General features: G+C 35.7%; 2 protein-coding genes across 8 annotated transcripts in view; one reads left to right on the forward strand and one right to left on the reverse strand.

The window, feature by feature from the left end:
• LOC107589645 (cTAGE family member 5-like) overlaps nucleotides 1-19,808 on the reverse strand; it is a 22,729-nt gene extending 2,921 nt beyond the window's left edge. Inside the window, exons 1-30 of one of the 7 annotated variants that reach the window (XM_016278148.1) lie at nucleotides 19,581-19,808; nucleotides 19,349-19,482; nucleotides 19,109-19,201; nucleotides 17,344-18,712; nucleotides 15,043-17,049; nucleotides 14,526-14,837; nucleotides 14,317-14,390; nucleotides 10,502-10,633; nucleotides 10,392-10,413; nucleotides 10,195-10,283; nucleotides 10,017-10,088; nucleotides 9,391-9,501; nucleotides 9,202-9,273; nucleotides 9,000-9,104; nucleotides 8,783-8,905; nucleotides 6,465-6,570; nucleotides 6,326-6,372; nucleotides 6,009-6,099; nucleotides 5,522-5,660; nucleotides 5,309-5,410; nucleotides 5,080-5,140; nucleotides 4,399-4,434; nucleotides 4,236-4,303; nucleotides 4,074-4,144; nucleotides 3,859-3,984; nucleotides 2,650-2,754; nucleotides 1,271-1,390; nucleotides 876-928; nucleotides 651-803; nucleotides 279-318 (exon numbers count right to left, since the gene is read on the reverse strand). In XM_016278148.1, the coding sequence (XP_016133634.1) occupies nucleotides 279-318; nucleotides 651-803; nucleotides 876-928; nucleotides 1,271-1,390; nucleotides 2,650-2,754; nucleotides 3,859-3,984; nucleotides 4,074-4,144; nucleotides 4,236-4,303; nucleotides 4,399-4,434; nucleotides 5,080-5,140; nucleotides 5,309-5,410; nucleotides 5,522-5,660; nucleotides 6,009-6,099; nucleotides 6,326-6,372; nucleotides 6,465-6,570; nucleotides 8,783-8,905; nucleotides 9,000-9,104; nucleotides 9,202-9,273; nucleotides 9,391-9,501; nucleotides 10,017-10,088; nucleotides 10,195-10,283; nucleotides 10,392-10,413; nucleotides 10,502-10,633; nucleotides 14,317-14,390; nucleotides 14,526-14,837; nucleotides 15,043-17,049; nucleotides 17,344-18,712; nucleotides 19,109-19,201; nucleotides 19,349-19,482; nucleotides 19,581-19,689 (6,142 nt within the window). In that variant the 5' untranslated portion in view covers nucleotides 19,690-19,808. Of the gene's footprint in view, nucleotides 1-278; nucleotides 319-610; nucleotides 804-875; nucleotides 929-1,270; nucleotides 1,391-2,649; nucleotides 2,755-3,858; nucleotides 3,985-4,073; nucleotides 4,145-4,235; nucleotides 4,304-4,398; nucleotides 4,435-5,079; nucleotides 5,141-5,308; nucleotides 5,411-5,521; nucleotides 5,661-6,008; nucleotides 6,100-6,325; nucleotides 6,373-6,464; nucleotides 6,571-8,782; nucleotides 8,906-8,999; nucleotides 9,105-9,201; nucleotides 9,274-9,390; nucleotides 9,502-10,016; nucleotides 10,089-10,194; nucleotides 10,284-10,391; nucleotides 10,414-10,501; nucleotides 10,634-14,316; nucleotides 14,391-14,525; nucleotides 14,838-15,042; nucleotides 18,713-19,108; nucleotides 19,202-19,348; nucleotides 19,483-19,580 lie in introns of all 7 variants that reach the window. The other 6 variants (XM_016278150.1, XM_016278149.1, XM_016278146.1 and 3 more) reach the window with 6 other exon arrangements.
• A 1,982-nt stretch (nucleotides 19,809-21,790) lies between these two features.
• Nucleotides 21,791-25,077, forward strand: LOC107589646 (gem-associated protein 2-like). The gene is made up of 10 exons (XM_016278151.1): nucleotides 21,791-22,057; nucleotides 22,862-22,946; nucleotides 23,028-23,117; nucleotides 23,233-23,292; nucleotides 23,628-23,744; nucleotides 23,896-23,940; nucleotides 24,034-24,102; nucleotides 24,311-24,421; nucleotides 24,572-24,630; nucleotides 24,726-25,077. The coding sequence occupies exons 1-10, from the start codon at nucleotides 21,939-21,941 to the stop codon at nucleotides 24,760-24,762; spliced, it is 792 nt and encodes a 263-aa protein (XP_016133637.1). The 5' UTR covers nucleotides 21,791-21,938; the 3' UTR covers nucleotides 24,763-25,077.
• The last annotated feature ends 249 nt before the right edge of the window (nucleotides 25,078-25,326 follow it).

Genomic DNA, 25,326 nt, shown 5'->3' on the forward strand with positions numbered 1-25,326 from the left:
TATATATATATATATATATATATATATATATAAAAAGTCCCATCTTGTAATAAATCAAATGGCAAAATTAAAATGTGTAATAATAATAAATATATATTAAATAATTAAAATATAACATTAACCAATCTTATTAACTTTATCAATCAAATCACTAAATAAAGTATTTCCATAAATCATGTCCCACTAAATATGCTTTTAGTTTGTGAAAAAGTCACATTGCAGAAGTTAAATGTGCTTCATATGCACTTTCACATTTCAAGTGGAAAGAGTTAACTTACTGCCTATGGGGGGACCACCAGGCCCACGAGGGGGAAAGAACTCCGGAGGTCCATAAGGGCCCCATATATATATATATATATATATAAAAAGTCCTATCTTGTAATAAATCAAATGGCAAAATTAAAATGTGTAATAATAACAAATATATATTAAATAATTAAAATATAACATTAACCAATCTTATTAACTTTATCAATCAAATCACTAAATAAAGTCTTTCCATAAATCATGTCCCACTAAATATGCTTTTAGTTTGTGAAAAAGTCACATTGCAGAAGTTAAATGTGCTTCATATGCACTTTCACATTTCAAGTGGAAAGAGTTAACTTACTGCCTATGGGGGGACCACCAGGCCCACGAGGGGGAAAGAACTCCGGAGGTCCATAAGGGCCCCTGGGTGGGAAGTGTGGGTCCCTAGGGTCCATCAGCGGGGGCATTCCTATGAACCGGGGGCCAGGAGGAGGCCCCATTCTTGAATCTGGATCAGGAGGCAATCTCATGTCACCAGGCATCGAGTGAGGACCCTGTGAAAAGACATTTCAGTTATGTGCATTTACAAAAACTACATTTTTCTCATCAGTCGGTGGTTTACTCACTTCTCTGCTCTCATTCTCACTGATAGATGAGCTGTTTCTTAGAAATGATGAATCTGGGACAAAGAGAGAGAGGAAAAAATACTCTTAGGATCTTTGAGCCAAACTCCCACTCTCACATTTTCATTTTAATTCTTCAGGATTGCTGAAAAGAGAATTCATTCATGCCTTGGTAATGCTATTACATGAGCTGCATAAAACAAGTTAGCAGGGAGTTTTTGTTGCTCCACTTACTAGAATATGTATCTCAGTTTTTCAGTATTAGTTACTAAGTTACTATTAGGCTTGTATATGTGAGTCATATGGGCTATTTATAATTCCACAGGTACAAATGACCTTTAAGAGAAACGGAGGAGAATTCAAACATATCACAGAGGCGGTCACATGGAAAGACTCACCTGATTTGTCACCAAAGTATGGCTCAGGAGGAAGTGAAGGTCTAGGAGGCAAAGGACCCATAGGATATGGACCTGGAGGAGGCCTCCTAAAGGGCAAACCCGGATCTGGGAGAGGGTGACCTTTCATAAACATATATATATATATATATATATATATATATTTTTTTTTTTAATGAATATCTATATAATATACATTTATTTAAATAATTCTATAATCAAGATTATAATTTATATAAATGTAATATAATATTTTTTATATACATTATTTATTCTAAATAAACTCAAGAGCCTTGTAAACATTTTATTACAAATAAAAACAAAATGCAATTTAAAATAAAAAAAAACTATTTTTTAATTATATTATTATTCGCAATATTCTAGTATTCTAAATTTAAGAGCCTTTCAGACACTATCAGAGAAATGGATAATGTATTACAATTAAAAACAAAAACTTACAAATAATTATTTAAAAATATATACATTTATAAAATAAAAATGTAACATTAAACAATATATTTTAAATATATAATAATAATAAATAAATTAATTCATATTATTATAACTAAATTCAAGACCCTTTCAAAATGCATTGTACATTACAAACAAACACAAAACTTAACATTTGAAAATGATTGGCCCATGAACACCTAGGATGTAATGGGAATGATTCGAATGACATTTTAAAAATACAGTGATGTCCTGTGCTATTCACACCCACAGTATGAAATAACTAATCACTGCGCTGAACATTTAGTCCACAGCCCCTGAATCGACAGTATTTAGCCCAACAGTGAGGAGCAGCAGAGGGCAGTGGGACAAAGCCCGACGCACAGCCCAAAACCACAGAAACGTCTAGAACAAAGAAGGCCCAGTTCTGTGACTCTTCAATGAGCTGTGCGGCTGAGTCAGCGCTTCTCAGCCACCTCTGAATAACTGAGTTTGAGCTTCAGTAACAGAAACACCTCTCACTTCACACCGTTGGCTAAATTATAGGCACAAGACAGTTTAGTGCTTAATATTCATAAATCAATAGCAAATTGACATTGAATCGCGCAAATAAGCCTCATTTTGTTTTAGCATAAATTTTTTCTGTGAAGTCCATTTATAATATTACGGTTTCTTGCATCAGAATGGACTTTTACACAACTATTTCCTCCCTCTCTCTGATCATTAAAAATAAACAGGCTTTTTTTTTGCCTTACTGTACCTTTAAGACTATGTAAAAGACCTGTTATGATTGGCTAAACTAGTGATATGTAAAAATGGGCAGTCATGTTAATATGCTTATGGTTTTCTATCCATAATTCTTGATCTTTGAGAGCTAGAGAAGTATTTCCTCCTGCTACAGGGCAGTCACAGCAGTGGGAACATCACTGTACCTGGAGGGGGGGGAGGGCCCCTACGTTCCCTGTCCCAGGAAGGAGACAACGAGCCACTATCAGAGTCTGGCCCACCACTAGGGGGCTCTACTCTGCCACGGGATGCTGATTATGTGACAGTGAGAGTGAAGGAAGATGAAAGGAGTGGAGAGAAATGGCACATAAAAATGTTTGAGGAAGTTAAGAATGGAAAAGCGAGGAAAGGGAGACAACCAACAAAATATTAACGAGGGTAATGAAAGACAAGACTCATCTATATGCAAACGTGGGAAATGATTTGCTACCCACGATTTAGTATGCATTTAAACTGCAAAAATGGTACTGGTATATCTTGCAGGTCTTTAATTATTAGTGATATGCATTAACTATCCTAAAGTAAATAAAAAAACTTACAGATACTAAATTTAACTGGAGCAGTTTTGGAGATAGCACTGGATGCATATTCTTTTAAATGCATCTACACCGTGTAACATTTAGTAAAATGTCAATTGTTTTCTGTGATTTAGCATTTTGCTGTAAAAGATCAAATAAAAGGGGCTCTTTCAAAATCTGAATATAAGTTTGGGGTCTCTTATGCTCAGCAAGACTGCATTTATTTGATCAAAATTACAGTAAAAGCAGCAATTCTGTAAATAAAAATACAATTTAAAATACATGTTTTCTATTTGTACTCCAGTCTTCAGTGTCACATGATCCTTCAGAAATCATTCTAATATGCGGATTTGCTGCTCACGAAACATTGTTATTATTAATGTTGAAAACAGTTGTGCTGCTTAATATTTTTGTGGAAGCTGACATTTTTTCAGTATCAAATGAATTGATTTAAAATAAAATATTTTGTAGCATTATAAATCCCTTCACTGCCACTTTTGATCAAGTTATTTGCATCCTTGCTGAATAAAAGTACAAAAAATTTTACTGACCTGAATAGTAGTGTATAGGTAACTGTATAGAAAAATGTCCTATCATAAGTATGTACCAAACCATACTGAAACTGTGACGTAAACCAAACCCATTATACCCCTAATGCAAACATATTAACTATATCTCATGGGAGATGAACTGTATTCATGCATGTAATACACAGACACACACACAAAATATTGCTAGACAACTTAAGACTGAGAATGCAAAGAATGAATCACATTTTTCATACTAGCTAGGAGACTTTTCCCAGAATTAAAAAAGGGAATGATGTGTGTATATCACCTCTGCCTGGACCCATAAACTGAGGTGAGAGTCGAGGGGGTCCATCCATTAGTGTAGGAGGGGACAGGAAGGCCCGTGTTTCTGAAGATGGTCGGCTAAGAGAGGATCCATATGGAGATCTTTCACCTGTGAGATGGGGAAATGCATGGCTAATGGTTAACACCATTTTAAATCATAGACATGTACTAGCCAAAGGGAAGTGAAGAGTATCTGACCTCTAAATAAAGGTCTGCCCTCTCGTACATCCTTTTCAAGAATCTCAAACTTGAATTGGGCACCAGTCAGCCTGCAATTGTTAACATATTAATATGTATGGATAAATATTGCTTCTGCTGTATATAAAACACTACAGTAAAATACTCTCTAGTCAATCTCACTTCTGGCGGAGATGAGCATTTTCTCTCGTGACATCAGTCAGGTCTCGATCTGCTGCCCTTGCAGCTAGCTATAACACAGACAATAAGAACAGTATACTTCTGACACAATAAAGCTACTGATGACTGGTACGGATCAAATATAAGTGGTCTGAAAACAACTTACCCAGTTATCATGAGCCTTTTTCTCATGAGAAGTAATCTGGTAGAAAAAAGAAAAAGAAAAAAATATATAAAATAAATATTCATATATATAGAAATGATAAACTGATACAAGTATATATGAGATATCACTCTCATTTGTGGTGGTAAATAAATAATGTGGTGGTAAAAGAATGATTCATGAAAAATATTTATATAATTTACATATTTGTTTGTATTTTTATATAATTGTATTTATTATATATTCTCATATTGGTCATATATAATTTTGTATATATTGTACTGTGTGTACATATACATGCATATCTATCTATCTATCTATCTCATTTGTGGTAGAAAAAAAAGAATAATTTATATAATACATATTTATATTATATAATTATAATTAATTATGAATTATACATCCTTGTATCAGTCACATAGGTCTACATCATAATGATAGACTGATATAAGGATGTATAATGTCTCCCCCTAATGTCAGTTCCAAAATCTACCAACAATTTCATCAACATTTTGTGGTTTCAGATATTTCTTATATGAGAGTATTTTGAGTAAATGTTGTCTAAAAATAATAATAGGTTATAATAAACATATTCCTCGTGGGTATCATCAGCATGTGCCACTGAAGAACCTTTATCAATATAAATCATGTAGAGACGTTGTTGTAGCATTACTAGCGTGTCACCTGATTCTTGTAGGCCAGTGACGTCCGTTCCAGTTCTTCCTCTAGGTCTCTGGCTCGTTGTCTATATAAACATAGTGAAAGAGACTATAATGTAAACTTCCTCTTTTAGTGAACGTTCATTATGCTTCAAGTTTTCTCCCCTTCTCAGAGACCATGTCCTTTGATTTTATCACATACTATATCATACTTAACTCGACTTCCTCATGTGTGCTAAACAATTTGCTCTGACCTGTAAGTGTTAAGCTCCTCTGCAGCAAGACTGATCTTCTTGCCTGCCTTGTTGAGCTTCTCCTCCTTCTGTAAGCGCTCCTTCTCCTCCACTGTCAACATCCTGACAAGAGTCCAAGAAATAATTGAATGATTAGCATTAGTATTTGAAATTCCAATAAAAAAAGACTTCAGAGACACTGAATGGAGGATAAAGATTTTCCATGGTCCAAACCTGTGTAGTTTGAGTTCATTCTCCTGGTACATCTCAGTCACGATCTGGAGTTTCTGCTGGAGTTTCTGGCTTTCACTAGCATAGCTGGCACTCTCTGATTCCAACACCTCCTTCTGCTCCTCAAGCTGTTTGATCCCCTCTGAGAATACAGAGAAACAAGAAAACAAGTCTTCATTTACAGTCTGAAAGATCATGTTTGATATATTCAGGCCAAAGCAAATCAGATCCACTTTTATTACTCATAATATTTGCATAGCAGGTGTTTTCCAAGAATATCAGGTAGGAAAGCAAATATGTTGTGATGTTATGATTAATTCAGCAAGATAGGAATACAAATCAATCGAAAATAAAATTGTAAGGTGCCTACAGATTCCCATTATGAATGAATAAGTCACATTTTCTTTCTACAATCAATCAAACATAATTATATATCAAATTAAAAGGTTCATGCATCAGCACCTGTTTCAACTCTAGTGGAAGTGTTTACCTTGGAGATCTTCTTTGGCTTTAATTTCATCTGCGAGTTTGGCTAACACTCTGTTCTTGTGCTCCTCCATGGACTTCAAGTCTGCACTCATCTGTGACAAAGAGGACTAACTTATCTACCGCATCATATCTGTTAGCAGCATATCTGAATATTGTGGATGTAGACAGAAGTTATTCATTTAAACTGACACATAAGGGTTGTGTTTCAAACCCCAGTGAGCTGCCATACTTGACAGGATGTTTGGCAGTCATATGTGTATCGTATCTTATCTAGGTGTTTCACTAGGTTTGAGACAACCAGGATGTGAGTAGGAGTACCTTGGCCGCTTCAATAAGTTTCTGTACTTTTTGCTTCTGATGGAAATCTGCAAGCACAAAAAACTCATGAGATGACACCTCAAGACCTGACTTCAAATCAAACTAAGAATATTCCCAAATTAACCACAAGAGCTTGAACCTGAACTGTCTCCATTCTCAGCTCCAGCTGCATTGGTGCTGCCGTCAATGCAGCTCTCATCCTCAGAATCCCAATCTCGCATCTTCAAAAGGCACTCTGTCAGTGACTGATACAAGAAAAGGAAAATGTGTATTTTTATTTTTTTTTTTGAAATACAGTTCTGCCATGATAGCTCTCAGAGAGTTTAGCATGGTAATATACATGGCCATGTCAATGTGTTTGGTCTTGGTGGAATAGATCTGCTATGCTGCTGCCGCTGCAGAGCAAGTACCGAGACTTGCTACTGCCAGTACATCCATGGCATGCTGCTGTGAGCATGTAAGAAATACTGCTGCTACACATATGTGACCCTGGACCACAAAACCAGTCATAAGGGTAAATTTATATTTACATATATGATTTATACATCATCTGAAAGCTGAATAAATAAGCTTTCCATTAATGTGTGGTTTGTTAGGATAGGACAATATTTGGCCGAGATACAACTATTTGAAAATCTGGAATCTGAGGGTGCAAAAAAATAAAAATACTGAGAAAATCGCCTTTAAAGTTGTCCAAATGAAGTTCTTAGCAATGCATATTACTAATCAAAAAGTTTTGATATATTTACGGTAGGAAATTTACAAAATATCTTCATGGAACATGATCTTTACTTAATATCCTAATGATTTTTGGCATAAAAGAAAAATCTATAATTTTGACCCATACAATGTATTGCTACACATATACCCCAGTGACTTAAGACTGGTTTTGTGATCCAGGGTCACATATAACATATATGAGACAACCCCATATAAAACATACATGAAGTCACCCCATAGCAGATCTATACAGGTGGAGCTGGGGAAGGTGGAGGGTTTCTGAAGTGCGCTGCAACTGCTACAGCGAGCACTAGCCAAGTATTTGAATGTTGAGCAGCAAGCTCATTGACAGCTGATACAAAAAGAACCAATCAGCTGCGCCACGTGAATAATGTCATTATGTCTGACTGAGTTAGAACCTATCGGCCTGCGCCATCTAGAGTTTCATGACAGATCTTTGTATTTTTACCACGCTGTGTACTAGATTTTGTCAATGAATAATTTCCTGTTTAAAAACTTTTGAGTAAAGTTTGATTAAATATTGTGCATTTAAGAATATAACATGTTTATTTATGTTTCGACACTTTTGTGTACATCTAATTTGATATATATTTTAATTATATCACATATGCTACCATATGAGGTCCGTATTTTATTATTTTTTTAAAGAAATTAATGCTTTTATTCAGCAAGGATTAGGGATGTAACGATTAACTGCGAGCCGGTTGAAAATCGATTTAAATATGTGACGATTCAAATCGGTTGAGATGCTAAACAAATCGCGATTCAATTAGGGGTAGGAGTTTATATGAATATATGTCTGAGGGGAACTTACTGTCTTTTTCGATGGTATTTTTTCTTTTCCTCTTGCCTCTGTATAATGCATATTAAAGTTCATAAGTGCAGCGCTGCATTGTTTACAGCGGAACCCAAGGAAACACTTTAAGCGCCACCTGCTGGCAGAGAGTGAATCTGCGTCTCATTCAGCTCCTCTGCTGTTTCTGTTTCATGCAGATATTTTTTATGCATAGTTTCACAAAACTATAGTCAAACCATTCTGTTTTTGCTTCAAATTTCGAAACTATACAATGTAATTTAGATTAAAAACTGCTCATGTTGCATGTATGCAGCATCTTTGTTTGGATCATGATTAAAATGCAGTGGTTGCCTCTAATTTTAAATGGGAAGAGCACAGACAAAGCCTTAGTTTGTTTATATGAAGAGATTTATTTTATTTGTGTTACTTATTTATTTAATTTGGGGCTTGTTTTAAAATTTCAATTTAGTTTTGTTATTTACATTTACATTATATTAAAATTGTGTTATTTAGCAAACTCTTTTATCCAAAGCGACTAACAAATGAGGACAATAGAAGCAATCAAAACAACAAAAGAGCAATAATTTACAAGTGCTATATTAGTATATTATTATAGTGTTATATTTCAATTTCACAAAGAAACGTACAGTATTTTGTCCAAGCAATAATAAAAGGACACATTTAATTTATAATTTGTCTTAAATCTCATTTTGTAAAAAAAAAATCGTGAATCGAATCGTGAAATCAAAATCGTGAATCGAATCGTGAGTTGAGTGAATCGTTACATCCCTAGCAAGGATGCAAAGTGACAGTAAAAACATTTACAAATAAATGCTGTTCTTTTGATACTGAAAGAAATATGACGGTTTTCTGTTTTCTAGTGTCTGGTCTCATTGAGCCTGATGCCATTGTATTTTTACCTTGATGCGATCATCTTTATTAGCGCAGTCCTCCAGCATACCAGTATGAGATCTTTCACACATTTTCATCTCCTCCTCCAGCTCACCGAGACGTTCACCCCAGTCCTCTGCCTCTTGCACCAGCTGTATGAGTGAAGAAAACATAGGTACTCCTGTTAAATGTTTTTTATTGATCTGTTCATCTTCTCCAAACTAAGCACTCTAACACAGATCTCACCTGTTCTTTACTCTCAAGCAGCATTGCATGCTCCTCTTTGGCCACCTGCAGGTTTTTCTGCAGTCGCTCTGTGTTGATCTCATGGATCTTCAGTGTTGTGTTGTCCTACAGATGGAGAAACGGGTAACAGTATAGAATTACAAATGATTGTGTTTAAAAAAGGAAATATGACTGAAACATGCATCATATACATAGTCAATACCTGTTCTAACTGGGACTTTCGTTCTTTAGCTTCCTCTTCTAAATTTCTTAAAATCTGCTCAAGTTCAGCAAGCTGAAAAACAAATATAACAATTGTTAGGACAGATACAGACAACATAAAGGGCATCAAGCATGAACAGGGTAGTTTGAATATGTTAAGTGAGTGTATCTGTGTGAATGACAACATTACCTGATCCTCTTGCTGTTTCCTTGCTTTGTTTTGTTGGGACAGCTCTTCTTGCAGCCTCTCTATTTCCTTTTTCATTTGTGCATTTGATTGTTCAAATTTCTGTGACGCCACCTAAAAATAAATCTGCAAAAATGTCAACAATTCTGTGTTTTTCTGTCAATATGGGGTGCTGTGTGTACATTAATGAGGAAAAAAAATTAACTTAAATGACTTTAGCAAATGGCTGCAATATAACAAAGAGTGAAAAATTTAAGGGGGTCTGAATACTTTCCGTACCCACTGTAATTGGATCAGGTAACTAGTGAAGTGGTCAGGGCGACACATTTTATAAACATTTTTAGTGACGTGACATGGAATTAGTGCTCTGCATTTTAACCCATCCAAAGTCATTTTTGCTGCGGCGCCCGGGGAGCAGTTGGGGGTTCGGTGCCTTGCTCAAGGGCACCTCAGTCGTGGTATTGAAGGTGGGAGAGAGCGCTGTACATTCACTCCCCCCACCTACAATCCCTGCCGGTACGAAACCCGAACCCGCAACTTTGGGTTACGAGTCCGACTCTCTAACCATTAGGCCACGACTTCCCCCTTTAGTACATTAGTAGATTTGAGACCATAATGACCATATTTACCTCTAAACTGTCTTTTTCTGCAGCTTGTGCAGACATGCCATTGTTCTGTAGTGTGGACTCTAGCTTGTCAAACTGTTGAGATGGACAGACATTGTTTAGAGGGACTGATTTAGGAGAATGCAGTTATACAAGCATTGATGTGCATTAAGTGTTCATATACTGTAACATCATTTCTCACCTTCTGTTTAACCTCACTGAATGTCTCCAGCACTTTGCACTTTTCATCAAGCAGTTCGGCCACTTTCTGCACCATTTGCGTCTCTTTACCTGCAAACAAATCAACAGACAGGATCAGTTGAGAGCTGACAGTGGAGATCAGATAAAACAGATCATGAGGATAGGTTTAAAGCAGATAAAGAGATGGAAAACACTCACTTGCATATATTCGACTTCTGATCTGCAGAACAAAACAGAAAAAGCTCATTTAGTGAAATGATAGCACTCATAAAGTGTGCATTTTTATGTAGCAGTAATGCATGACTTACAGACTGAATGAACCTGCAGCTGAACAGAAGCAGTGTCAATACACCTAAAAATCCTGTGAAAACCACAGCTTCCCATGGCAGTCCATATAAGTCAGCACCAGGCCGGATATCATCAGGAAGTGAAGATACAACCTAAGACACAGAAGTTAAACAGTTATATGAATTCTCAATAAAAAGAGAAGTATAAATTAAGCAATTTTACACGCTTTCATATTATAAGGCTTTTCTTAACCCTCTCTCTGTCACGCATACAAAAGTGGACAGGATGTTCTATAAACCTAAACCCACATTCACATGATCAAACACAGACACAATTTTTAGTCGTTTCACATAAACGTTCATTATTATTTCTTAAACATAGCAGTAATAATAATGATCATTTATATCACACATTTTTGCAAAGAATATTTTAGCACCTGTCATTTTTACAGTCAAGAAATCAAAACTATTCAAATAAAATGTATAAAGTTTTCTAAAAAAACTACGATGTGTTTTAAAATAGATAAAAAAAAGACATCCTCATTTGTCACTGACCTACAGTAACTGACCAAAACCAATGCCACTGTAAGATGAAAAAGACAATATACACTAAACCTCTCAACACTAAAGCTATACCGTCATAAACTGGTAAACAAGGCCAATAAAAGGTCAGCTGAAGGCCAATAAAGGTCACTGTAGATCTATAAATCAATAAGTTCAATAAAATCACACAAATCAATGGTAATGTAAGATGAAATTAGCAACATGTACCAGATGCTTCAATGCTAACCAGCTATGTCTTAATACAAAACAGTTTACACAGTATACATCTAATTAAACACATGTAAATACTGCATTAGAATAAATGATGAGTACTATGATAGCTGACTTAATAGAAATATATATGACACCTGCTGACAGCTGCCATACACACTAACGCTGTCTCATCATACACACTGTGTGCCACATACATCTTTGATTTTCTCCACGGCGAGTGTGTAGTAAATCTTCGCTGCTCCTTTCATGTCAGTCGCTTCTGTAACGACAGACTCGGCCTTAAATTCGTCTGCCATGATTATATCCAAACTGAGTTATTCTAAATTCTGTAATCTGTTCATTTATGTTGTTATGCCATGGTGCCGGACGCTGCTCTACTCTGACTGCTAGTGCTCACTGCGCTGAGAGGAAGAGCGCACTCTTGTGTTTTAGGGAGGACTCGTGAAGCATATGCGCTTGTGTTTCGAAAATGTAAATTGCAAACGTCATTGATATTTGTTCTTCTATTTTTAAAGGAGAAAAAACATGTATTGTGTTATATAAAACAGTAATGTTTTGACTTTATGCGAAACATTTAAAAGCCACAAAATTTAACACCCCTACAAGGGTCATGGTTGCTTCCACACGTCACCAATTGCTGAGTGCAACAACGTTACGCTCGCGTTTTAAAGAGACAGACGGATCTATCGACGCCGAGGAATTAGTCAGTAAGCACACACGCAAAAATATTGGTCATGACCTGGTTATGAAATGTCATAGTTTAAAATATGGGTAAGTATGTTTCATTGGTGGGTGTGTCAGTTAAATATTTCTCTATAAACAAAGGTCATTGATACAGAGACCGGTTGAGCAACTCCCTCTGGATTAAACTCAACTCAAAATGACTACTTAACTTACCTTTGTGTCTGCATTACAATTTTATTTATTATCTATTTAGCAGGTTTTATAGGTTATTTAGTTGTAGAGACAGTAAATACTTATCAATATCAATCAATTTGCCTTGAGTGCAAAATATGACACTCCGGTCACGTGTCGTGCCGAAAATTGATCGGTTGCCTGATTGGCGCCTGTAATCACTTTTTGGTAAGTGTAAAACTGCATTTTATGGGTATTTCAACATGTAAAAAGGACTGCATGAGCTATGTCAGTAATTAACAACCGGTCCCTATAGATTCTCTTTGCCACCTGGAAAATTCTCAGTCCCTTAAAGTGTATACGGCCGGGAAGCAAGAAAACACACATCAAATGGTATTCTCAATACTTCAACTTTATTCATAGACAAAGATATTATATAGGCATATGTCGAGGGGAGTTTCAACCCTTTAACCAATGAGGATATAGATGACATACATATAGGATGTTGGCCAAGAATATGTGTTATATAAAATGGCCACATGTACAGGAAAATATGGACATATTAGGAATAAACTTGGCGAAGGATGCTGAACTATCTTCATAGTTCATCACGAACCCCATTACCTTGGAGTCCTAGCTATCGTGTCCTGATTTGAACATTTGAACCAAGAAAAGCTAATGCATACATGTGCGCATGCGTACCTCGAATATGAGTACGAGATATTAAAACATAATACAAGAGAGAGAGAGAACAGATGGAGGAGGGGGAAACATCTGGAACCAATACAGACAGAGAGTGTTTTCTAACAAGCTATAATCTGTCAAATATAACCCTCGAATGCAATTAAGTCGTTTAGCTCATGCAGTCCTTTTTACCTGTTGAAATACCCATAAAATGCAGTTTTACACTTGCCAAAAAGTGATTACAGACTCTACTTATTGAGTGAACTGTTCTTTCTGCCTCAAAATGACTTGATTTCATTCATGGTTGTTATATTTGATAGATTATACCTCATGCAGTCCTTTTTTACCTGTTGAAATACCTTTAAATGGCCAATAAAACCCATAAAATGCAGTTTTACACTTGCAAAAAAATGATTACAGACGGCAATCAGTTTTCGGCAGATGATACATTTTCGGCACGACACCGGCTGTTTCCACAAATAGAGTACACAATATTGCATGAAACACTTAAAAAATATATTTTGAACAAAAATTGGCTTCAGAAAATGCGGATTGTCATCCTCAGCTAAATGAAATATTATATGAATTGTTTTATTTTCTGTGTAAACTTTGGGGAATGTGTACTTTAGATTCACATTTACTGCACATGTAGGTAAAAATACCGATTTAGGTGTAATTTTCTAAATCGGTGTTTTTACCTCCTGGTGGAATGACCTGCCCAAATCAATCCGAGCTGCTGAGTCCTTAACCATCTTCAAGAAACGACTAAAAACACATCTGTTCCACCTTTATTTGACCCTATAACTCTAGCACTTTCTATTCTATTTTAATTCTACTTTATGTATATTTATCTTTTTTTTTTTCTTTATTAAAAAAAAACAAACAAAAAACAAACACTAGCTTTCTATTCTATCTACTTGTTTTTCTTTGTTTGTGTGTGTGTATATGTGTGTGTGTGTATAGTATATATATATATATATATATACACCTTGCTACGAGTACTGCGTTAGGCTAACCGCGACTTGTCATTTGCACTTATATATTGTTGCTCTTTTGTTAGTTTTGACTGCTTTTATTGTCCTCATTTGTAAGTCGCTTTGGATAAAAGCGTCTGCTAAATGACTAAATGTAATGTAAATGTACCTACATGTGCAGTAAATGTGAATCTAAAGTACATATTCCCCAAATTTTACACGGAAAATAAAACAATAAAAATAAACATAAAATAAAATAAACATCATAATTAAAAGGTCGATGATAATGATAATAATTTAAATGTACTCTACTAGAATGAATTGAATATCAAATGTTTTAAGTAAAAAAAAATACATTATTGTGTGATTGTAATTGTCCAGAATATCCTTTTTATTTTATTTATTTTTTTTAGAATTTTATGAAAAATAGGTCTCTCAAAAAATAACTTTGTGCCTTTAATACAAAAAAGAAAAAAAGGGACAGGCTACTTTTAGCAGGCTATAGCAAGCTACTTTTCCTACATGTATTTCACATGAAACACTCACCTTGTCCACTAGAGATGCAATTTCATTCATTGTGACGTCAACAAAAACTGCCATCTGATAAAATTGCCCTCCTTCTGTCAAAAAGAACAAAACACATATTTAAGTTTTTACAATTTACAATGTGTGAAGTGTCACCCCTCAAGATCAATTTTCTTCATGATGGGTTTGGACCGACAAGAGGATCATTTTAAGTCCAAAAAAATGATTACCATTCTGTGATTCAACATGCTCCTCAGAGATAAGACCGTGGTTTTGGAAAGCTTTCTTGGTTTCAGAAGATGTCCAATCTTCTGTATTTTGCTTTCTTTTTTCCTGCTCAACAGTCTGAACACCCTCCACATTAGCTCTGTTCACTAAAAGGTCCTTTTCCTCAGAGACTGGCTCATTTTGAGGATTGCCCAAGTTATTTATACCAGATCTGTCATCGGTAACTTGATTATTTTCAGCCTCTGTTGTGGAGATTTCTGTATTCTTATTCACATCTAGACATGCTTCATGAACACAGTCATCTTCGCTGATCCCTGTGAGGAAATAGTGGGAACATTATAGAAAATTTGACAACTTTTACATTACCATCACTCAAAGAGTAAGATCTCAAAACCCAGATTTCCCATTAATCACATATGCAGAAGTTTTTGTCCCATGCAATATTGACCAAAATGATGAATTCCATGATCTGTCATGCTCTTATTATTTTTGATAATGATCATTACGAATCATCAGTACCTGGGCGTTCTACACTGTTATCTGTTATCACTGGTGAATATTTCTTTCTTAGAGAAGATAAGAGGGTATACAGTTTTTGTAGTGCTTGATATTCTTTAGTGTTATCCTTGCCAGGAGAACCATTATCTTGTTGAATATGTCCCAGTTTTGTGTTCATCTTCATATGGTTTTCCAACAGCTGTTCAAAGTCACCAAGTTCATCAAGGTCATCATTATCTTGACCTGCATTAGTGTTTCCCATTTTGGAATCCAGCCATGATAACGTCTGGTCTCCAAATAAATCTAAAAGATCTTCAATATTCTGTTCACTCAGATAAGGATATAAGTTTGTATATCCTTTAGAGGTTTCTGTAAGATGATTGCCAGTATTTTTGTCTTGAATTTCAGGGCTTCCAGGTTGTTTTTCATTGCCCTGTTCTTCTTTATCTTCTGACTTCACCGGCATGTCACCATCATCACTTTGATCCCAGATGGCACCTATGTCGCTTTCCTCCCTTCCCGTGACACTTTCTGAATCGGTTTGATGATCCTCGTTGTTTGCTGTGTCGGTCTCCTCTTTGTGTTCAACACTTTGATTTTGATCATGCATGATATTAATATTGCCATCCTGTACTGAGTCATTCTTTGAGAAGAAATCATTCATCATAGTTTCTGTGGAAGTTGTATAGCCATCTGGGTCTTCTTCAGCCACAGCGTTAGGAATATTATCACTGTCTGCATTTTCTGGTAAACTGAGATCATGACCAAAATCTTTTAAATCAACAGATCCATCAGACATGTTTAGCGATGGTCTTTTTGTATGTGTTTCCTGTGTTAGACTTTCATTTGTGATTTGTGTGTCATCCTTTGTTTCAAAATAATTCTCTGTAGTTTCAGAAACTGTACCTGATTCCTCTTGCTCTTCTTGAACAACAACCTCATTGTCATTTTCACCTACTGAATCTGTATTCTTGACAATACTTATACCTGAGTTTTCTATCACCAATGACTCAAGATGCAATTCACTGTTATTATCCATCTCATAATCTGTGCCATTTAGGGCTGAATTTGACTCAAGGTCTGAATGCAGATTTTCTTCACTAGGTACAGTTAATTCATCTGTTACAAGAGTGTGATTATGAGAAGATCTTTCATTAAGAGGATTTATGTTTGTGTCCAATTTATGTTCATTGCTCATTTGCGTTGCATGTGCTTCTGAATCTGATAACTTTTCTTCATAAAATGTGATGTCTTTTGGTAATTCTTCATCTAATTGTTCCTCATTTCTTTCCATAACTAACTTATCTTTTGTGTCTATAACTAACTCATAATTTTCTTGCGATATACCTTGGTCGCCTTCAGCTAATTGTTTTTCATTATTATATTCTGATAATGTATCCACAGTCGGTTCAGAATTTTTATCTGCATTTATGCTTTGACCAGTTGTGACAGTCTTAATATGTGAGTCAGTGTACAAATCTGCAACATTTAATTCTTGTGTATTTTCATAACGTAACTCAGGATCTGTCTGAATATCTGACTCTGACAGTTCAGATGGATCAGCAACAGTTACAGGATCTGTGCTAATTTTATTAGAATCATTTTCTTGCTGTCTGATACTGTCTAAATTGTCTTGATCAGACAGACTTTGTATCAGCTTGCCCTCTAAAATGTCATCTGCTGAATCAGTTAAGTTGTTTTTGCTCTGAATACCTTCATCAGTTGTATTATTTGCAGATTTAACTTCATCACCATGTTGGGTGTTAGAGTCTTTAGAAAAGCCATCTATATCTCTTATGTCATCAGATGCAGCGCTGTCTTTTAAAGTCATTGTTCCATCAGATATGGCCTGAGTTTCACTAAGTAAATCAATATCCTTTGTGGTTGATTCTTGCTTGACAACATCAGATATTTCGTCATCTTTCACATTTTGTTGCTCAAGAAAGTCCCCCTTACCTGAATTGATCTCCTTTACTGTCTTTTCCTTATCACTTTGCACATCTTTCATGTCTTTCTCTACAGCTCCTTCTGAAACATCAGCATTGTTTTCACTTTTAACTTCATCATTTAAATTATCTGCCGACTTGATTTCAAGGATTTGTGAATCTGTGCTGTCTTCAGTCATATTAGATTCTACATCTAGTTGTTCAATGCTATCAGATGCAATGCTATCTTTTAAAGTCATTGTTTTATCAGACAGTGACTGAGTTTCACTTAGTACGCCAATGTCTGTTGGGTTTGTGTCCTGCTCATAAATATCAGTCGGCATTTTATCTTCTTGATCCTTGTTATTATTTTGTTCCTGATCAAAGTTTTCCTTACCTGGATCTTCTTTCTTTCCTGTCTTTTCCTCATCGTTTTGCACATCTCTTGTATCTTGCTCCACCTTTCCCTCAAAAAAATCAGCATTGTTTTCACTTTTAACTTCTTCATTTAAATTATCTTCTGACTCGGTTTCACGGATTTGTGAAATCATGCTGTTTTCTGTCATATTAGATTCTACATCTAGTTGTTCAATGCTATCAGATGCAATGCTATCTTTTAAAGTCATTGTTTTATCAGACAGAGACTGAGTTTCCATTAGTACATCAGTGTCTGTTGGGTTTGAGTCCTGCTCATAAATATCAATCAACATTTTTTCTTCTTGATCCTTGTTATTATGTTGGTCCTCATCAAAGTCTTCCTTACCTGCATCTTCTTCCTTTTCTGTCTTTTCCTCCTCTCTCTTTACTACTGTGTCTGCCTGAAAAGGAAGCTTAAGCATTGATGTCAGGCCGTTGACTGAAAATATGGACTGTGAACTTGATTCTGAATCTTTGGTTTCAATGTTCTCAGTATTTGAAGTAGATCCATGGCTTTCTGTCAAACTGCCTCCATCATCCTCATAATGTTTAGTTTGCTCTTCTCTGTAAAGGTTTGTGATCCTGTTGTACATATTTCCGTACCACCCCACCTGTTCCTCTTCTTTTTCATTTTCTGTTCTCCTGTCCTCCAAGGGACCATCCTTATTTTCCACACTGTCGTCTGGGTTGTTTTCATCTCTCTGTTTGTTGTCAACCACATCCATGTTCTGACTGGGGTTAAATATGCTCTGGTCCTCTGTGTTTGTGTTTTCATCGGCTTTTCCAGCTTCAGGTTTAGTTGCAGCTTCAGTATTGTCTTCACCAAAGCCCAAGACATCTCTACCCATACTTATCCAGGAGCTAGACCGCTGAGATGAGGTATCTTCGTCATTTGTTGGGTTCTTGATATTGTCCCGTGTATCAGTTTTTAGATCCTTGTTTCCAAACCCAAAAGCATTGGTGAGTTCACCCCTGATCCAACCAAACGTTCCAGAGTTTGTCTTCTCCTCCACATGGTTCTCCTCCATATCCATCACAATTTTTCTGCTTTTGAAGGATTCTTTACTGCTCTCATCCTGTGGTTCATCATTGCTTTGCTCATTCCTGCCAAACCATCCACTAACGGCAGAGCCTTTCCAGGAAGACCCATCTTTTTGTGTTGTCTTGGGGCTGTTTTGATCAGAAACATCTTGAACAGAAATCTGACTGGGTTTACTCTCTTCTGTTTCAGTAGGATTATCTTGGACTTCATTGAAATCGGTTTCTTGTGACAAATCTTCCAGATCATCAAATTCAGTGCTGCGCTCAATCACTAAACCATTTTCATCAAAGCATATGAAGTCATATTCCTGAGGAGAAAATTTACACTGATTAATATTTATGTTCTTGGTAGACACTTTTCTTACCAAATCAGCATACATAAGAATTAATTCTGTCAGATAATTCAGATTTCTTAGGAGTTTACATTAGCTACACCAGCTTATTTGAGTCAGATTCTGTACACTGTAAAAAGTGAAAAATTATAATTTTAATGAATGGATGTAATGTAATGGATCTAATGTAATGGAAGTAGTAACAGATAATTTTTTCAGAAATAAGTTGTTTTTGTTCCTGTAACTGAATGTATTGAGGTTGATTTGATCATTTTAAATAATATTTAAACCAGCTGATGTAGACGTATAACATGCACTTTTTTGTTTTTTAAAAAGTACATTTAAAAACTTTTTTTTTTAAATGTACATTACCTGAGTTGGCACCTGGATTTCCTTTTTCTCATCAATAAACGGTTGATCAACTTTGATGGCATCTTTTGGGAACAATCCAGACAGCTTTTCTATCTGCAAAATGTAAAATATTCTGAATATTTTTAAACATACTGTTTATATGTCAGATTAAGTAATGCACAAATGTTGTATATTGATCTTACAAAACTGATTTATACATGCATATTTTTAATCAAGACAGAACCAGAAAAGAGTACTCACACTTCCTGCCCATAGATCATTTCTTTTTCCAGTGAGTTTGTAGTAAACAGTGATGATATCCCCTTTTTTGAAGTTTAGAAAGCGGCAGTCTTTAGCACTATAGTCTCTCTGAGCCTGTACACGACTTATCATGCCTGAAGAAATGGACAAAAACATAAGATAAACAGTAAACACACATCACAGTTTTAGTCTAATCTTTTCTTTTACACTATATGAGCATAAATGATCTTACTTTCACATTCGGGGTCTCCACATAATTTGTAGTCTGAAATCAAACCCAAACCCTGGTGTAAAAAACTGAAGACAATATGAAACAAAATGACTGCATGTACAGCTGCCATGTTTGGATTTATCCAGCGATTTCACTTCATCTCATTAGATCAGTTCCTTTATGTACATTTCCAAATCCAATAGTCAGAGGGTAAGACAAGCTAAATCCCGGCGAAATGTCATTCCCTCGGTCTTGTCACAGAATGAACCAATCCATGGAGATCACAGTCTGACACACAGAGATTGGATTAGAGGTTACTGTCAGTAAATCATTAACATCAACACAAGCCACATCACAAACTCTGGACCAAAGCCACATTCAAACTGATAAGGTTTCACAATGTTAGACCACATGAAGCAGTAGTAATTTTACATTGTTTGGATTTGACCTGTGATACAGTGAGTAAACCTTGTGAAATACTAACCCCATTAAATTATCATTGTGTTAGATTATAACTATGAGACTAGAAAAAGCAGTCATTTCGAATGCATAAAAAAATCATCAATACAGAAAATATTTGGAACACTCTTAGAAATGGTTCTAAAAGAAGTGACGCCATAGAAGAACCATTTTTTTTGGTTCCCAAAGGATCTTTCAGTGAACAGTTCTTAAAAAACAAAAACTTTGTGTGAAGAACATCTTAACAACCTTTTACCACTTAAATTATCTAAAGAACCTTTTTCCAATATGAAGTAACTTTTGTGCAGTTGAAAGATTCCATGGATGTTAAAGGTTCTTCATGGATCTGTAGATGCTAACTAAGAACCTCTATTTTTAGGAGTGTAGGACGCTTGCATGTTTTTCATTAGTGCAACCGGTAATTGATTAACAAGATCATCAATCATTATAGTCTTGAATATAACAGATCAGAGTGCTCTTTCCAGTACAAGAGTAAATAAATTGGACAATTTAGATGCATATGGGTAACACACATCAGCTCACTCAGTGCTGTTACAGTGTTATTAGAGAATTTACTGATAGGAGTGACAGACTGAGCAAAGGTCTGCAGAGTCTGAACTGAAGTTCTGCCAGCTGCACAAACCTTATTTGAGATATCAGTCTATAAATAAGGTGGATATTTCAGAATTATTTCCAAGCTTAATTTCATTTCATTGATTCAGCTTACGTATTTGACATAATATAACATGGCTGACACACTGTGGTCCCCTCATGAAGTTATCAAGATGCCCCTGGCCTTCAAATGTTGCCCCTTAAAAACGTACAATTCTGACACTAATACTTATACATTGCATGCATAGAAATGAATATATTTTAAAGGGGTCATATGATGCGGTTTCAAATTTTCCTTTCTCTTTGGAGTGTTACAAGCTCTTGGTGCATAAAGAAGATCTGTAAAGTTGCAAAGACTAAAGTCTCAAATCCAAAGAGATATTCTTTATAAAAGTTAAGAGTCAGCCACGCCTACCTAAAACGCCTCGTTCTAACACGCCCCCACATATCTACATCACTATGTGGGAAGATTAGCATAACGCCGCCCAAATGTTCACGCAAAGAAAGAAGGCGTAACGTTTATTCTCGCTATAGTATTGTTGTTGCCGCCGCCGCCATGTCGTGAAGGCGCTGTGTGATTCGTTGTGAAAGCGAAACTACTTTGTTTGGTCTTCCAAAAGAGGACGATATCTGCTTCGTCATGCCTAGAGCTGATCCGTGCTGGTTGCTGAGGAAATACTTCAACTTCTTGCTGTCGATCGCCGGATCGGCTTTCACCGTGGACGAAGCGGAGTCCAGCCCGGAGTCGTCACATGTGGTTGCCGCAGGCATCACAGTATGGTAAGGGGCGTAACATTTCCGTCACACGCTTGAGGTATTCGGCCAATCACAACGCACTGGATAGCTGGCCAATCACAGCACACCTGGCTTTTTCAGACCGATGAGCTTTGTAAAAATCGAGCGTTTCAGAAAGGCGGGGCATAGAGGAGAAACAATAATGTACAGTATGTGGAAAATAATGTGTTTTTTTAACCTTAAACCGCATAAACACATTTCATTACACCAAATACACAAAAGAATGTTCTTTTTAGCAGCATCATATGACCCCTTTAACTTCTGTGTTATCATGTTCATATTTCTTTTCACATTCCTCCTAAACAACAGATGTCACTACACATCTTTTCCTTCTTTCCATCTGTATCATAGCTAGCGAATAAGCGCCACCACGGGAACCGTCGCGTCTATTGGTCGTCATCATGGCCAATGTTTTCAAAATGGAGAGGCTGACAAGCACGTAGAGAACCAGCAGCAGCGACTCGTGAATTTTGATGTATTTTGATGATCTCGAATAGAAAATAACGCAAAGACATGAAGTCAGACATGGAGGAGTTGATGCCCAGACTTCTGCCCCTGGAGTCCTGCGACACAGAGGAATATAACTCAAACGAACCCCCCAGAAACCCTCAAGAATATCTCAGACAGGTTCAGTAAGTCATTCTTCATCTAATCTTCATTTTAGGGTTTAAAAGTAGACGCAGGTGGATCTTTATTCATGTAAGCAACATTGTTTCCAAAGTGCTTTACATACGTACATTATTATTAGGTTTTACACGTACTGAAGGAGAAAATAATATTAAAGGATAAAATGCAAAAACAAGTAAAGATTTAGTTAAATATTGATTTAGAAGATGTCTCAGTGATACAGTGTACTTGAGATACTTGGTTTAGCTTGTGTATATTTAGAAATTAATTCTCTAAGACACCAAGGCGTGGAGTAATAATGCAAAACTGGTTACAGAACTTTGGACTTTATAACTTGGTTGTATATTTATGTTAATTTATAAACCTGTTTTTATTCTTCATCTAATCTTCATTTTAGGGTTTAAAAGTAGACGCAGGTGGATCTTTATTCATGTAAGCAACATTGTTTCCAAAGTGCTTTACATACGTACATTATTATTAGGTTTTACACGTACTGAAGGAGAAAATAATATTAAAGGATAAAATGCAAAAACAAGTAAAGATTTAATTAAATATTGATTTAGGAGATGTCTCAGTGATACAGTGTACTTGAGATACTTGGTTTAGCTTGTGTATATTTAGAAATTAATTCTCTAAGACACCAAGGCGTGGAGTAATAATGCAAAACTGGTTACAGAACTTTGGACTTTATAACTTGGTTGTATATTTATGTTAATTTATAAACCTTTTTTTGAACATAAATTTGTTTGTTTAATGATTTTTCAGGTGCTCGCTGTAAAAATGAATAGAATTGTGTTATGTTTTTACAGAAGGGAAGCATCTCTGTGCCCAGATGTTGTTGTGGCACAAATTGATCCAAAGAAGCTGAAGAAGAAACAATCTGTGAATGTGTCTGTGAGTGCGACAAGTGAACAGTGACTATTACATTTGAAAACGTATCTGTGTAATCATTTTGCATATGGATTTTTTTCACAGATCACAGGTTGTCTGGCCGCACCTCAGGGTTTCTCTCCCAGCTTGAAATGGCAGCAACAACAAGTCAGCAAATTTTCAGAAGTCAGACAGGTGTTCAATTTACATGCATTGGTTACTTGTTCAAGTACTTTTAATATCAAGTATCTAACATTTGTCTGTTTGTTTTTAAATTAAGTACAGTCAATATAACACTTTCTTATTTCAGAGTGTTAACAAGCATCGTCAGCATTGGAAATCCCAGTTTTTGGATGATAATGTTGTCATGGTAAGATCATTGATATCTGGACAGAAGTTAAACATGATATGATATAATACTTGTCTGAAATCTTTCTTGCATGGCAGTATCTATGTATGCAATTATTCAACAATCAGCATACCATTAAACAGCTGCATGCACTCAATCCACACGATATATCTTACAGTCACAAGTACAAAATTCCACACATTATACATTACGCTCACATAAACATCACATTATACATTACACTCACATAAAACATACCTATACATTACAATCCTATAGTACCTCCTCAAGTTACTGTATTTTTGATTAAATGATGAAAAAGTTGCTTTAAAACCCAAGTCTTCTCCCCACTTTAGCCCAAAACGGAGGATGAGGATGGATGGAAGAGGTTCTGCTTGGGTGAGAATGTTTGTCTTGACATCCAACTGAAAGAAGAAGAAGATAAAGTTAACCCGGGTCTTGATTATGTCAAGGTAATAATTCTCCCCTTATCATATCATCAAAACACTGTGATAATTGTTGTCAGTACAAGTAGATTACATTGAGTTACACTGTGTAGATTTATTATTACCAAAATTTGAGCATTCTGTCTTGATTTAATGTTCTTGAATCTCTTTTTATTAGACTGGTTTCCCACCTTTCCTAAGCATTGTCAGCAAACTAAACCAGGTAATTGCCATTTGACAGCAGATATGCTTATTATTCACATATAAATCGCATATTCTAATATTTATTTGTCATTTCATTGCATTCTCTGCTCAGTCAACCATCTCTGCTGTGCTTGAGTATTTAATCAATTGGTTTGAGGAGAGAGACTTTGTACCACAGTTGGTAAGTTCAGTATGTCACATCCAATATGCATTGATATTATTCGATTGAGATATATTTAATTAAGAGGTCACTCTAAAAGTTGAGATAAAATGTTTATTTCTTTGTTTCTAATACATCAAATATTTTGCATTTTTCCCTTTAAAATTAAAAGGTATTTTTGAACTGTATTTTCTCAGTTTAGCTGTACGTTGCACATTTATCTTCACAGGGCAGATGGCTTTATGCATTACTAGCGTGCCTTGAGAAACCGCTGCTTCCTGAAGCACATTCCCTTATCAGACAGTTGGCACGACGGTGCTCTGCAGTGCGTGCCAATCTGGTAAACACCTTTTGGTTTGCTCTGAATTCAAAGCTGGGGTATCATTATTTTCTCCCTTGCTTCCGTTGCAGTTGCACAAGTGAAGGCTTGTTTGTTGACAACCTAAAATATGTTGCTTAAAATAGACGGTGTATTATTTTTCTCTTCCAGGAGAGCAAAGACGATGATCGTTTGTCAGCTCTTAACTTGATGATTTGTATTGTTGCCAGGTAACTGACATGGAGTTGTTAGAGACAAATTTAGTGTTCCCTGAAATATGCGCAGGTGTTCTTATGAAGTATAATCATGCTTCTGTCTATTAAAGGTATTTTGAGCAAAATGATTTGGCTGACAATGAATGAGCAGAACTTGGAAGCAGACGGAAGAGCCTTTGTGAAGAAAATTCATGTGAATGAGAGGAACCATGAGAGAAACTCAGGAGATTTTGTAAAAGACTCTTGCAAATTGAATTGAGTTCCATGTAATATTAAAGTACACCTGTTACAAATACAAATTACTGTCCTTTGAAGCATGGCTATTGTCAAATAAAACTTAATTTCTGACATAAAATGCAAACATCTTTGGCTTCTTGCTATTTCATTGTCATGATGTTGTTGTGCTGTGTCTGCCAAATAAAACCATGTCCGATTTATTAAAGGGCTAACTGAAAATCATCCTTATTTTTATTGAAAATTTTATGAAATGCAAAAAATGTTATGGTAATCGTAGTTTCATCCAAAATTGTTAAATAACTCATAGGTAACATCATAAAAAATGTGCTGTCTTTCAAAAAGTGTAAGATGCTTTCAGAACAGTTCTGTAATTTTATTTACTTTTTTGATGCCACTGTTAACTAATACCACATTGTTAAAACAATGAAGTAAATATTGTATTTTCAGTGGAAACTTTGAATGAGGTTTATGAAA

The sequence above is a fragment of the Sinocyclocheilus grahami genome, unplaced genomic scaffold (assembly GCF_001515645.1).
Source record: "Sinocyclocheilus grahami isolate Dianchi unplaced genomic scaffold, SAMN03320097.WGS_v1.1 scaffold118.1, whole genome shotgun sequence".
Lineage (NCBI taxonomy): Eukaryota > Metazoa > Chordata > Actinopteri > Cypriniformes > Cyprinidae > Sinocyclocheilus > Sinocyclocheilus grahami.